Here is a 14,848-nt window from a genome sequence, read left to right as displayed (position 1 = left end):
TGGCAACAGGCAGCTGTGGTAAGCTGGTAAAAAAAAGTCTGGTCAACAGGTGTGGTGAGATGAGGTAAACGAGCTGCCACAGGTGCAGCTGCTCATGCCAATCAGCAGAGCAGAGAGTGGCCACACAGCCAGCCAGCCCAAGTGAAACAGAATCATGGAGAAAACAGGGAAAGCAGGGCAGAATCATGACATTTGCAAGCTACTTTCATAACATTTTCTTATCTTGCAATGTTTGCTGACATATATAATTTTTAATTTGGGTCTATACAAAAGGAAAATTTTGTAGAAGATTTATTCCTTTTATGCCTAAACTATATGTGTTAATTTGGATACTCCCTGGGTTTGAATAGTGCATGTATATTAAGACCAAAGGTGTGTCCAGCTGCTTCATGCTTAATTTTCCATGATGTTTTTTATGTTAAAAGATAAACAATTTGGGGATTGAATCTCCATTTTTCTGAGTGCCAAGTGGTCAAAAATGATTTGCTGAATTAAATAGAAAATAAGTGTTTAAAGTATCTAGAGTATTGTGGTGAGTGAAGCATCAGGGTAACCTTGTGTGAGATTAAGTAATAGTAAAGGGGTATTGCTGTGATACTGACCCATATTTGCAAGGGCATACATATGAGGTAAACATGGCATGCAATGAAAACAACATGCTGACACAAAATATTGTTTTAATTTAAAAAATGTAAAACTGATCTCAAATCCAGTAGACATAGCTTTAATATTGTATTATTGCATCCCAACGTTTGTCTGGCCCTAAACTTAAGTTCAGACAATTTTCTACAGCAGCAAAGACATTTTAGCTCAGCTCCAAATAGTTTAACTACCTAAAAAGAAAAAAGAAAGAAAAAAAATGCAACCAAGTTTGACATTGTAGCAGTACAATATTGATAAGATGAGTGATTGGTAATAACATTTTTTGAAAGAAAAAAATAATTACCGAACTGTGCAGTAAAATAAATGAGTGAAATTTAATTTCTGAATTTAATTCTTTCATATTAAGATTTCAAATATAGGTATTTTGAAAAACAAAACAAAAACACATATTATATGTGGAAGTGAGCAGCATGGGCTCTTTGATTTTTGTTGTGTTATTTTGTGGACCAACAATTGCATATTTTGCTACAGAGAATATTTTCCACCTGAACCTTAAATAATAACAAAAAGCTATATGTTCTACTCTCTTGTGTGTTAATAAGAAATGCTTCTTTAGCAGAGAGAAATATGTATAACAATACACATGTGTAATGGGTGAACACAACTGATAACAGTTAGTTAAAATGATTAACGTTTAGTTCAATTAAGTCTCTGTCCAAGGTGCTGAATTCAGACGAACCTATGTTTTTAGAACAATCTGAAGCTCTGCAGGGTTTTTAAAATAAATCTCGAGCTATACAGCTTCTCTCTGTGGTGGTCTTTAAATATTTCAAGAGCTGTCTCAGATAGGTTGAGATGGTTTAGTTGTTTCAGTAGAGCAAACTGGGAATGCAGATGGAGAAAGCACTCTACTTTTCTTGAAATATTTATCTCAACCTGTTTAGATTGAACTTACCATTCGTGGTCTTTTCACTGGAAACAACAATAAATGAACAAAAACTCTAAAGGCTCTTCTGTTACTGGACCAAATAGAGCTTGGAAAGAGAAATGGCAAGAGAGCTAACAGTAAGCAAAGCAGCTTGGCTACGTTTTTTATGTCCCCAGAGTCTCCCTGGGCTGCTGCATGGCTCAGTATTAGATTATGGTTCACATCTGGTCTATGTGATCTCCAAACAATCCAACCCACTTTGACAGCTGAGGCTGGGCCTGGATGATGTGCTGCAGCTTCAGATACATCTCCTTCAAATGCAACATTTATCTCTTCACAGCCTTTCTTGATCTAAAACCTGCATTAGCTACATCCGATATATAATTTCCTGACCTTTTCTGGTAACATTGTGAGATATTTGCATCACCCTAGTTCGGTTCATGGCTCACATCTTTGGTCCGATTTTTCTTTTTCTCGTTTCTTATTATACAGAAAAATACTTGAGCATGGAACAATGATATAGGAGACAAATAAGTATGAAGAAAAATGGGTAAAACTGTAGACAGATCAATATTACAAATTATAAATGATAGAGAAAATACATGTACAAACCCCTAACATGAAATATGTTTATGCATATTCCAAAATCACAGAATTTCACACAAACGCCTGTGACAGTTTAACTAGATTCCTGCAAAATCCAATATATTTAGATTTATTAAAAGTAAAAAGTTGTTTATATGTAGAATTTGATAAATTTTCCAAGATTTACAGATGCTTTATCTTTTCTGGTGAGCGTCTGTACAATATATTAAATACATTTCTGCATGAATGAATGAATGAATGAATGCATCATGTAAATATACTAAATGTAAAATATAATCTGTCACATTGTTACATAAATTGTTTTTGCTCTTTGCATTTAGGGAATATGAGACTTTTTGTGTGTTTTACCTTGTTAAATTAGCCCACAGTTATTTTGTCCGTTATTATGTTACTGTTTTCATGAAAATTTGATATTTAGATCTTTTTGATGGCTTGTTGTTCTATATTTTAGGATGAGAAGAACCAGCTTATGACAACAAATGTTTGGTTGACTCAGGTAAGCAAGAAGAGAAAGTGAAGTCATTGATCTGCACAGCTTTGAACCTGCTGATGTACATTATTTTAGTCTGTTGTCAGAGTTGTGTTGTGTTCTGCAAATACAAGGTAGACATGGTGTGTTTTGTGTCTATGTTGGCCAGGAGTGGATTGATTACAAGCTGCGATGGAATCCAGATAAATATGGTGGGATCACCTCCATCAGAGTTCCCTCAGAAAATATATGGCTCCCAGACATCGTCCTGTATGAGAAGTAAGATGCACAAATGTACCTCTAACCAACTGACTGTTGCTGCTGTTGGTGCAACCCCTTGCTGTACCCTTCAGTCCTACCTAGTGTGACTGAAACAATACAGCAACTTGACACCAGCAAATCACATTATATTTCATAAGCAGAGACGATGCCAAAATGCTAGAAGCATTAGTACTGTCGCTGAGGAGGCTAGATATTAACATAATTCAACAGAAACTAAAGCTCTGTTCATTCCTTTGAATGCATGAGCTAGTATTATCACTACAGCATAGATATCTGCTGCAAGAGGTTCAAGTTTCATTTCAAAACTCTCATGACTTGAAGGCTGTAATTGTTGATAGATGGTTTGCGATCTGTTTACTGGAAATCTGGATTGCCTGGATGATGCTTGTCATTAAAGTTATGTGCTATATCAGTGGAAAGTACAGCTAAAATATTTGTAAAACTTTAGTAAAACCTGAAGGTTTTTAGGATGTTACAAAAGGCTTTGAGTAAAAGTCATGTTGTGAGCCGAGGCTCAATTAAATTTTCCCTTTTTTATTTTATAATACTAATAAAGAACAAAATAAGATGTAGATGTAATCACTAAAGACAAACACAGTGATACACTAAAAATGGATTTGGGGAATAACAAATAATTCCTGATTTTGACTCTATATCTCTTCAGTGCCGATGGGCGTTTTGAGGGCTCCCTGATGACCAAAGCCATCGTAAAGTACAATGGTGCCATCACCTGGAGGCCACCCGCTAGTTACAAGTCTGCCTGCACCATGGATGTCACCTTTTTCCCCTTTGACCGGCAGAACTGCTCCATGAAGTTTGGCTCATGGACGTATGATGGCAACATGGTGGACCTGGCCCTGATGGAAAACCACGTTGATCGGAAAGACTTCTTTGATAATGGAGAGTGGGAGATACTCAGCGCCACTGGAGCTAAAGGAAACAGGAGGGATGGCATGTACTCCTACCCCTTCATCACCTACTCCTTCATCCTGAAGAGATTGCCACTCTTTTACACACTCTTTCTCATCATCCCCTGTTTGGGTTTGTCCTTTCTCACCGTCCTGGTGTTTTACCTTCCCTCAGATGAAGGAGAGAAGCTATCACTCTCCACCTCTGTGCTAGTGTCTCTCACTGTGTTCCTTTTGGTCATAGAAGAGATCATACCCTCCTCCTCCAAGGTGATCCCTCTCATCGGAGAATATCTGCTCTTCATCATGATCTTTGTCACCCTTTCGATCATTGTCACTGTCTTCGTCATCAATGTGCACCACCGCTCCTCAGCCACCTACCACCCTATGTCACCCTGGGTTCGCACCCTTTTCCTTCAGAAGCTTCCCAGACTGCTTTGCATGCGAGGACACACCGACCGGTACCACTACCCGGAGCTAGCTCCGGAAAGTCCTGAACTGAAGCCTCGCTCTGGAGGTCGGAGGGCAGGCCAGCGGACAAGCAGTGGAGCTTATGGACAGGCAGCTTCTGATGGGAAGGAGGAAGAAGCTTGGGCCACCATGTTGGAGAAAGCCATCTATTCGGTGCGGTATATCAGCAGACATATTCGCAAAGAGCACTTCATCCGCGAGGTACGTATTCTTATGAGTAACCATTTCAGTCTATTGTATTTCCTTAATTTATGTCTGATTTCTGTTTCCCCGCAGGTGGTCCAAGACTGGAAGTTTGTAGCTCAGGTGTTAGACCGAATCTTCTTGTGGGCTTTCCTTACAGTCTCAATTCTGGGCACCATCCTTATCTTCACTCCAGCCCTGCACATGTTCCTGAAAATCCCTCCTCCATCTACAACTGAGGAGCCACCTTTACACCAGTAACCAGACTGTCTCTTTCTTAGGCAGCTGAAGATCTGCTTCCAGGAATCTATAAAAAGTTACAGCTGAGCAAGAAGAAGCCACCAAAGACTGTTTGACTTCTCCTGACCACTCCGTAAAGTGAGGTTTATATCTTATTATATGTGTGTTTCAAGTGCACAAAATAACAATTCACATAAGAAATACATATTTTTTTCAAGTGCAGCTTAATGCATTATATTGTATTTTTAAAGCTATTTCTTCACAATCTGGTGTCCAGCTCTGCAGCTCTCACAGGCTCACTCTTTAAGGTGGATATTCAATGAACAGGAATCTAGACGGTAAAGATATTAAACATATGCATATAGTGTGAAAGCTGGATCTATGCACTTTACTCACCTATTCAAAACTATTTGTGCTGTTTAGATGTTAGTTGTTTTCTATGTTCTTTTTCTGCATAACGTCTCTGTATCAAGTTTTAAACAGCCATCCAGGATTCCCCGAAACACTGATTTTTTTTTTTTTTTTTATAAAAATTGTTTGTCTTTACTTTGATATTGCTTATCCCTTAAACATTGCCATGTTGACCCTAGTTTCAAGCAGCATAATTAAACTATCTAACATGTTTCTTACCAAAGCCTTGATTTTCATCTTAGAGATTTCTGCAAAACCCTTATAGAAATTTTGCAGTTTGGATATGAAAGCATTTTTGGCAAATAATCAGAGCTATTGTGTCTGTTTTCTGTTTAGTACAATTTAAACTTTATTTCTTAAGCCCTCTCCAAAAAAGTGAATTTGGACTAGACTTCATTAAAAATATAGGTGAAGTTTCCATAAGGTTCTGTTTTGAATTGACGTGTATTTTATGACAATAATAAAGTTTTAGATACAATTGTTGTAATTAATTACATTTTTGGCCAGTTTTATATAGGACAGATGTATAGTTAAATAGTTTTTTTTTTTTATATCATGCAGGGAAATGTCTAAACATAGAGGCTGCAACAAAGAAATCAGAAAGGGTAATTGGTAACTTATGAAGGAAACAAATTTTTGCTGCTGCTATCGCCACCCAGTGGTAAACCAGAATTCAACATTCAAATGTTTTCTGAAAAACACAATGTCTGGGTAAAAAGAACACACACACACACACACACACACACAAAATTATTTATAAGATTGTATTTTAGAAGCAATAAAAAGGTTTTGCTTGATGTGAATGAAGGATCTAATAAAGAAAAGTTTTAATGGTATTTCTATTGTAATTTTTTGCATATTTAATTAGCAAATATACAAAGAAGAAGGTTATTTGATATCAGTGTTTTATTGTATTAAAAGGTCAACTTAATAAAAACAGAACTTCTTTTTGGCATGTATATAAAAAGGCAACATTTTGGTAAAAGGTTGTAAAAATCATTTTCAGAAGAAGACTATTCAACAAGCATGGGTCAAACACAGAAACTGTTTATAAAATTTCAGAAAATGACTAAACCAAAAATAAGAGTTACAGACCAGAATAAAATGCACTACTCTGCACTACAATCTATAAATCCCATTAGGATCAAAGTGCCGGCTTAGAAAAAGAGTTACAATATTTCTGTTCACAGCACGAAGTCTTGTCCCTCTCTTGTTTCCTATTGGTGTCGGCCCATCTGGCTGTCCAGGTGAGCTTGTGCGTTTCTCAGCATCTCCATTAACTGTCTGGTGTTTTCACTGCAACACACCAAGTACAAGAAAAAGATAATTAGTCATCTTAAAGTCAAAATCCCCTTTGGCTTTATTGTGAGCTGTAAATTTGAAACAGCTGATCTTTCTCAAGCTTACATGATGATTAAACCTAAACGTAGAAAACTAGAGAACTGGAGGAATATTTTCTGTTAAAATGTGGCAGCGAGATATGTGTGAAGTTTGACTCACTCAGCCACAGAGCGGTCAAACATCAGGTTGCCCATGTCCATGTAGTACTGAGCGCCTGTTCGAAGGGCCGTCCACTGCTCGTTGATCTAAAGACCATAGGCGTTATCACTGACAGTCAAAGTTATTTATGTTGCACCTTTAAAACAGCTGCTGCTCTGTCGAATGTGCTGTACATAAAGTAGAAGTACAGCAGCAAATGTTGTGTGCTCAAGTCAACAAGAGTGTTACCTGTTCCTGGATGGTGAAACCCCACATGTTCTGAGAGTGGTGCGGATCCCAGTATCCAGCCTGTCTCTTCAACCTGATAAACTTCTTTGCTGCCTCTTCTTTGATAAATGGAGCAGCGAACACCCCTGAGACAGAAAAGCAGATCATCACCGCTACTAAAACCAAAGAGGTTAACCACATTGCCGCCGTTAAAAGCGACAAAACATGGGAAACATTTTTGGTGCTCTTTGAGGTATCTGTTTTGCAACATCTTAATAATCGTGGAAGCTGCTCTGCAAAAATAATTAAACTAAGAATGATAGAGAGTGTGTGGATAGCAAAAATAAGTTACACTCTCAATTTCAATTTATCTTATTGGAATGTTATGCAATGGACCAACAAAAAGTCATTCCACTCATATTTTTGTAGAGGAAACAAAGTTATACTTAATTTTAAATTACTTATTTACTAATAAAAATCTGAAAGTGCTGCATGCATTTGTAGCCATTTCCTGTAACTCCGATATCCCTCAGTAAAATCCATTTAAGTAATAGCACCCAAAAATCACCTTCTGGGGTGGGATTTGATTTGGGCCAAGGCAGCATTAGAAAAGGTGGCAAATGAGAACCAGAAAGAAAAATATTACTTAGATGTCAGTTATGCCCTGTTGCTTTCTACAGACAATGGGGTGTTGTCGTCCCCAGTGGGCATCCCCTGCTTGCTTCTGAAAATAGGAAGACTAGCTTTAATGCTTTGGGTGGTGCTGCACTGACCTGTATGTTGACTCAGAATCAACTTTTTGAATTTAATTGGTCAGGTGCAGCAGAAGGAGGAGCATGCCAAAGGTGCCAGTCATGCGAGAGTGGCTGCTGGTCACCTAATTGGTAAAAACGGTCCACCTCTGAGCAATCTAATCTCAATATAATATAGTTGTTTAATGCAGGCATCTGAAATTTGTTTAACAATATTAGTGAACAAACCACATAATGATATCTAGAAACACAGGAGAGAGGGCAGGGATAAAGTTGTGGAGAAATGTAAAGCAGGGTTAGGTTATGAAACAATATCCAAGCTTTTGAAGCATTGTTCAATCAATCAATCAATCAATCAATCAATCAATCAATCAATCAATCAATCAATCAATCAATCATAAATTAAGAGTGTAGCGCAACTGCAAACTTACCAAAATGGTCCATTAATTAGAATGGCTGCCTAAAGCTGAGAAATGTTCATAAAGTTTAACTGTGTAATCCACAGCTTAACCTTATGGAAGAGCAGCAAAGGGAAATCGATCAGCGCCAGAAAGCCATTGGGGACAAGCTTCCCTTTTTATGTAGATTCCAATGTAGGAGAGTTTTTGCCCACATGCAATATGCTCCGTGTGGTGGGAAACTACAGTAACATGGAAATAATAAATGGCCATTACCCTGAACCTAATGTGAAACATCTCAGTATTCTTTGTGGGTGTTTTTTTTTTTTAGCAGGGACAGTGAAGCTGATCAGAGCCAATAGTAAAATGGATGACACCAAATAAGGAAGAATCCATGAAGAAAACCTGTTAGGGATTGCAAAAGACTTCAGACTGGGATGCAGGTTCACCTTCCAACAGGGCAAAGACCCTAAACGTAAAGCCAGAGCTGCAGCAGAAAGGTTTAGCTCAAAGCAAATTCAGAGTGGTCCAGTCAAAGACCAGACCTGAATCCAATAGGGGATCTGTTGCACGACTTACGACAGATGCTTTCTATTTAAATATCACTGAGCTTGAGTTATTTTGGAAAAAAGGATGTCGGTTTATGTGCAAAGCTGGATTAGGCAAATCCCCAAAACGTACAGCTATTATTCAAGCAAAAAACTATCTACAAAGTATTGACTTATCGGATTAAACATAGATGCACATCATACTTTGCCGATTTTTTTTCTTTCTAAAAAACAACAATTAAAAATATTTTGGTCCACCACAGAAAATTCCCAATAAAACACAGCAATGGTTGTGGCTGAAGAACTTAGCAAAACGTCAAGGCAACATAAACTTTGCATGAATCAAAATTCAATCAGAGCTCATTTGCTTGATGACAACAGAGGTTTGTTAAAATTAAGTCTTAGCTCTAAATCTAAAATATGCAACTTTATTACTTAAAATCAGCAAAGAAAAAAACACTTACCACTTAAAATCGCCAAAAGGATCACCAACTTCATGTCTAACAAATGTTAAATATAATTTATGATAGAAGAAAAAACAGAAAACGAATATTTCTGACTTTGTGAATAAATAAAGAAGTCAACACGTCCAGAAAGTGGCAGAGAGTGAGATTTACCTGCAGCTTGAGTAGGAAGCTGACGGTCAGATGAATGTTTGCCGTCTGAGCTCACAGCTCGTCAGGATGTGGGAGGAAACAAGAGTTTCTTTCACCGGGTTTTAGCTGCAGTGAGAGAGGAATGAAAGTCAGCAGTGATATGTTGCCAATGATCACTCAAGCTTTCCAGGTTGAGATACAAATAAACATCCTTTAGTGATTTATGGGTACAAGCCAGGCAGTGAGATTCAGCAGAAATGTGTTGCTGCCTAGACCAACCAAAGCAAAAGCACATTCAAACCTTCACCACTTTTCACACTTTTGACAAAATGATGTGTTAATCAAAATGTTCTATGATTTCCATTTGTGCAAAACATCTGCTTACAGCTCAAAAACATTTTCATGTGTAGACATTGGGTTGCATTTGCTTCGATCCTCCGAAAACAGAAGTTAACGTCTCCAGGCATTGTTTTACGGAATCACAAATATTGGAGAGTTGGAGCAGAAGTGCATTTAGTCTGGTCACGCTTCTGCACTTCAGCCAAACTTCCACTAGCTGGGGTCATTGTCAAAGCTAAACAGAAACAGTGAAATCCCCCCTTTTTTGCAGGGATTTGCCCAGATTGCTTTATATTTGCAGAGTTAAAGGTGAACTCATGCTAACAGAGTAAAATATGGATGACTGAAAACAAGATTTAAAAAAGCAGCAGCCATGATAACATTATGTTCAGAGTAGATTATGCACTGAAAATATGTGTATATGCAGAGGTTTGAACACAGTATGTGATCTTATATGAGGCTAAATAGAGTGATATGGGATTAACACACAGAAGGGGAATATCAGATTTGCTTTTCCATTAAAAGCCAAGTCTTAAAATAAATATCAAAGTCCCAGGAGATATTGAAATTCCATCTTGTTGAGGTAAAGCCACAAAGATTCATTTCTTTAAAGAATGACCCAAGGACTTTATGTGGATTTATTTTGCATGATGTTATATCAGCCATCACACATTCAATTGTGGTAAACAGAGCAACACTGAATATTAAATCAAGCTAAAACTGAACCGAAGCAGCTCTAACCGGGCACAGTGTGATGTCCTGGGGGGAGGGGGAGTAATAATTGTATGGGTCCTTCTGTGAAGATTCAAAATTCTTTTAATCCACCCACACAATCACTGATCTCTCAGATCTCTTTCTGCGCATCTGTTTGTGTTTTTCACACGGTCCGACTCCGTTTCACCTCCCTCACCTTTAACAGCACCGCTGAGCTATACCACGGTTAATTTTGAAGTATGTGTGAGAGATTTGACCTTTCACTGGCATCCCTTAAAAAACCTAAACAGAGTCACCACCTGCACAGAGTAACAGATTTGCAGGCTTGAAGTGAGAGGACACAGCAGCAGCTGTCTTCAGAAGACCCATGTGCCAATCCCAGCCTTATGGGTAATACTGTTTGTGGGATAAGGCTTCATTTCCAGGAGGGATAGGGAAAAAAAAATATTTGGACAGGTATAGCAGAGCTAAAACGTGGAAAATCACACCTATAATCTGTGCATATTTATTCCCTTTGTGGGAGATTACACCGTTAAAAAAAAAAGTTATCATAAAAACATCCTCGGTGCCCTGTCTAGTAGGACCTGTAATAACTGGGACTTAAATACTTTTCAGTTTATATTTTAGATCAACCAGTGTGCCTGTGAACATTTTAATAATATAATCAATAGCTTCCTGACTATGTCTCTAAGGTATAAACATGATGTGACATAGAGGCCCATTTTCTTCAGATACTATTTGAAATGGAAAAGAAAAGAAAACCTGACTTTCATAGAAGAGAGATTCATGTTGCTCTTTAAACTCTCTGCCTCACTCAGACTCTGTATCAACAAATTATTTAATTTCAATGTAAGCTACAATTATGAATACAAAGAATTTTGAAACAGAAACCATATTTCTCTCTTGCTACAGATATAGCAATAAGATTTAATCTAGAAAATAAGTTCATTTTCCTTCATCTAATATTTGGTTAGCCCACTTTGTTAATATTAACCCGTACTGCTGTATTTATTTTGTGCATGAGGTGCACATCATCACTTGTGAGATCTTCACTTGGAGTCGACAGCAGCGAAGTCAAAGCCTGTTTGTTCTTTTTCCAACGTCCCTGCCTAAGTAACATGTCAAATATGCACATATTTCAGGAAATATTATATGCGAACAGACACATAACACATACATAGAGATGCACAATCACAGATGCATGCACACACACTAACGCAGACACACTAGTGTCTTTCACATATCAAAGGTAGAAACACAAACTAGAACTGAAACTCTTCTGACCTCATTCTATCAAACACCTGCACACATGTGTACCCTGCTGGGATAGGTGGGTTTTCTTTCTCCAAATATTTAATTTAGAAACATGGAGAGACAGTGATTGTATCTTTAATAATATGCAGTAGAAAGCTCAAAATAACTATCCTGTCAACCATTAGAGATAAAAATAGAACCGTCATATAGGCTATCACCAAACCCTGCTATTTACCTTTATAGCACCTCTCACATGCATTCTAACAGTAACATGACATAGCACTGATACAGTTGTAATTTGTTATATCTACTTGGTTTGTTTTATATTTTATGGTGTGAAAATAACATAGACAGACAAGAACCTGATGCATTAACAGAAAAAACTTCATATTTTTTAAATTATATAGTGTCAAAAGTTTGTTTTGGACCCCGAATTCACTTCTGTTCTCATCACTTTCCCTCACCGGTATTAAAAAAAAGACAAGCAAAACAACAACCAAATCACACGTCTTCTGCTTCCATTGAACAACTTGGCAGATTTTGGGCTTCAAAACAGTTCATTTAATATTTATAAACATATATATTTCTCTTTTTTAATCTTTTAATAAATAAAAAGAAATGTGTTGCTTAGATCTGTTATCTATTATCTCAAGCACGGTAATCACATTTTTTTTCTCTGTGTTCATTCTGCTTCTGCTTATGGGAGATTAATCCTGCTTTTGACACGCTTTCCTGAAACCAAACAAATAAACTGGAGGAACAACTTACATCATTTCCCTGTTTAAATATCAACATATATAGTCATATTCAATAAATTAGAATATGCATTTCTAAGAAGCTAGTTTGTCGGATTAAAACAACATTTAAACCGCTATTAAACATACTTTTAATTAGGCCTGCATCTCTGCATGAAAAATGTTGCTGTTTCATTAATCTGATGCAATATTTGAATCTTAAATGGTGTGTTTTTATTAGCTGGAGGTGGATACAATCATAATTAACAGAAATAAAGGCCTTAAAATACCATCAGTCTGTGCTAATCTATATTATGTGAATTGAGTTATTGAAATAAATGAACTTTTCAATAATATTCTAATTTGTTGAATATGACTGTATTCATTTATTCTTTGTGTCATTTAAAGACAATGTTTTGCTGATGACAAGATGTGTTTTAATGTCAAATCCTGACAAAACATCCAGCAAAACTCTCCATCCGTGCTGAAACAAGGGGCAAAATCTCTCTAATGCTGTCCGTGGTGTTGTATTTATTTGTAATTATAACGTGCTTTGGAAGCAGTGAGGCCACAGAGCCTCATCAGTTAGGAGTTTGCTTGGGGCCAAACAAACACTGCAGAGAGTGAGATGTTTTTTTTCTTCTTCATGTGGGTTGGAGCAGAAACCCACTTTTTAACACAAAGTATTTGTTTGCTTCTCTTTCCTCTTGGGACAGAGTCACGTACAGAGCAGTCAAGGAGGAGAGGCATATAGTGGTACTAAAATAAGCTATAGTGTGGCATGTATCTGCGGAGTCAGTGCAAAAACCCTCACATGATTTGTGAACACAGCTTGCAGAATATATCACCCTGTATATACAACTGGTAATATGGTAAAACACATTCATAAGAGTGACAGGGCTTTAAGAGTAAGATTTCTTTCTCAAAACTTAAAATGGTCAACTTTTCTAATCTAATCTTATTTTGTGGCTTTAGAAATTCAGAAAGCTGTGAGCCAATCCATTCTTCAAATACAGATTAGTAATGTGTTAAATCCATTTTTATTAGCTGTCTACCACGATGCATCTCTCACAATAGCCCATCTCTGCGTCTGATTGGTTGATCGGCCCATTGTGATGACTCCTTCACTGGTAGTGCGGGCTCATAAGTCTATTTTAGTTAAATTTGGATCTAGTAAGAAAGGATGAAATCACCAATGGAGAGGCCATCCTTTACTGATTCTGAGAAAACGCTGATTAACCTTTAGAGATTTGGTTGCGATACATGTTGTTGTCTGCATTGTATGCTATGCTGGTTGTTTTTGTATGATGCTGTCTAAGATTGCTATTTCCCTCCATGCAACTGAGACTGTAATCACCCTTTTTCATCATGTCCTGCCTGGCCCATCACCAAAAGCCTACCAATTTGAGTGACTTTCTGGTTAAGCGAGATGTTTGTGATTAGCCAGACATTGTAGGCACGAAGAAAAAAAAACAGATATATTTTTCATCAGTAACTCATGTATCATGTTTGAGAAATGTTAAGGTTTGTTTAGGTAAGTTTCATTTGAACAATTTCAATACATCAAAACCAAACCAGTCACAAAGTATGTTGCCTTGTTATCCAAAGTTACGTAAAAGGTCTACTTTCCTTATGTAACTTATATTAAGCTTTTTTCAATGTATGCACCATTTAAGACTTTTGAATTATGTATTAAGTAATTATTCTCACCTAATACAAGCAGAGGAGGAGTGGCAGGGACTCAAATACAAGTTACACCCTCAGTAAATGGAGTTTAACACAAGTTTACATAGCAAAGTCGAAATAAAAGCAAGGCATCCATCCATCCATCCATCTTCTAACACATCTATCCTTTGTGGGGTCACAAGGGGTGCTGGTGCCTATCTCCAGCTGTCAATGGGCGAGAGGCGAGGTACACTCTGGACAGGTCGCCAGTCTATAAAAGCAAGGCAATAAAATAAAAACAAACATAGTGCATTGTTAAAAAATTCGGTTTAAGTTTTACAACTCTGGTTTAATTTATGGCTAAGTAGGATTTTCTGTGTCAACTTTGCCCGGCGTCGTTGTAGGTGAACAGGTTTGCCGCTGTTTGCTCTGGTTCGCTCACACAGCCAAAAACAATTGCTTGCTTAGGTATGGGGGAAACAGAAACAGATGTGGTTTGGGATTAAGTACAGCACTTGTGTAATAAAGCCATGTTGTGCCAGCCTCTTAGGGCTCCTTTGGATAGTTGGGCTTTTTCAAAAAACATTAAATGGTTACATAATTCACAAGAGATTAGGCCGTTACAAACATCTCACAGCTGCTACTTTAGCCTCCAAAGATCTCCGCCACAACACTGAATTAACACACTGGTAAGTATAACAGCTACTTTAGTATGTTTTTGACGTCACCGGATGTTTGTGAGTACCTGAAGACGATTAATGCCAGAGGTTTCATTGAGGTCACTGTGAATCTTGGTATATCTACAGTGTGGAGGTGAAATAATGTGTCAACTTAACTTTAGTGAAACATATGCCCTCCGATACAGTTTCCTTAATTATACATATGCAAGGTAAGACTACATTCGTGGTTGAGAGTTCGCCAGATACCACAGACTCGAGACCTCTTTTTACACAAAACTCTGCTGTGATGAGTGACAACATGGAACCAGTCAGGGAGAACATTCGGAGAAATAGGCTGAGTTCTTTCTCCCTGCCTGTGGG

At 37.5% G+C, this 14,848-nt stretch overlaps 2 protein-coding genes across 2 annotated transcripts in view; one reads left to right on the top strand and one right to left on the bottom strand.

Annotated features, from left to right (window-relative positions):
• LOC105932615 (neuronal acetylcholine receptor subunit non-alpha-2) overlaps window positions 1-5,577 on the top strand; it is an 8,805-nt gene extending 3,228 nt beyond the window's left edge. The window contains exons 3-6 of the mRNA XM_012871853.3: window positions 2,589-2,633; window positions 2,776-2,885; window positions 3,553-4,468; window positions 4,544-5,577. Of these exons, the coding sequence (XP_012727307.2) occupies window positions 2,589-2,633; window positions 2,776-2,885; window positions 3,553-4,468; window positions 4,544-4,711 (1,239 nt within the window). The 3' untranslated portion in view covers window positions 4,712-5,577. The remainder of the gene's footprint in view (window positions 1-2,588; window positions 2,634-2,775; window positions 2,886-3,552; window positions 4,469-4,543) is intronic.
• A 277-nt stretch (window positions 5,578-5,854) lies between these two features.
• On the bottom strand, window positions 5,855-9,182 carry LOC118557317 (uncharacterized protein C3orf85-like). The gene is made up of 5 exons (XM_036127165.1): window positions 9,124-9,182; window positions 8,971-9,006; window positions 6,830-6,954; window positions 6,602-6,687; window positions 5,855-6,397 (listed from the first exon to the last, which is right to left on the bottom strand). Exons 2-5 carry the CDS (start codon window positions 9,002-9,004, stop codon window positions 6,319-6,321), a joined length of 324 nt encoding a protein of 107 aa, XP_035983058.1. The 5' UTR covers window positions 9,005-9,006; window positions 9,124-9,182; the 3' UTR covers window positions 5,855-6,318.
• Between the last annotated feature and the right edge of the window lie 5,666 nt (window positions 9,183-14,848).

The sequence above is a fragment of the Fundulus heteroclitus genome, chromosome 23 (genome assembly GCF_011125445.2).
Source record: "Fundulus heteroclitus isolate FHET01 chromosome 23, MU-UCD_Fhet_4.1, whole genome shotgun sequence".
NCBI lineage: Eukaryota > Metazoa > Chordata > Actinopteri > Cyprinodontiformes > Fundulidae > Fundulus > Fundulus heteroclitus.
This window is presented reverse-complemented; position numbering and strand designations above follow the sequence as displayed.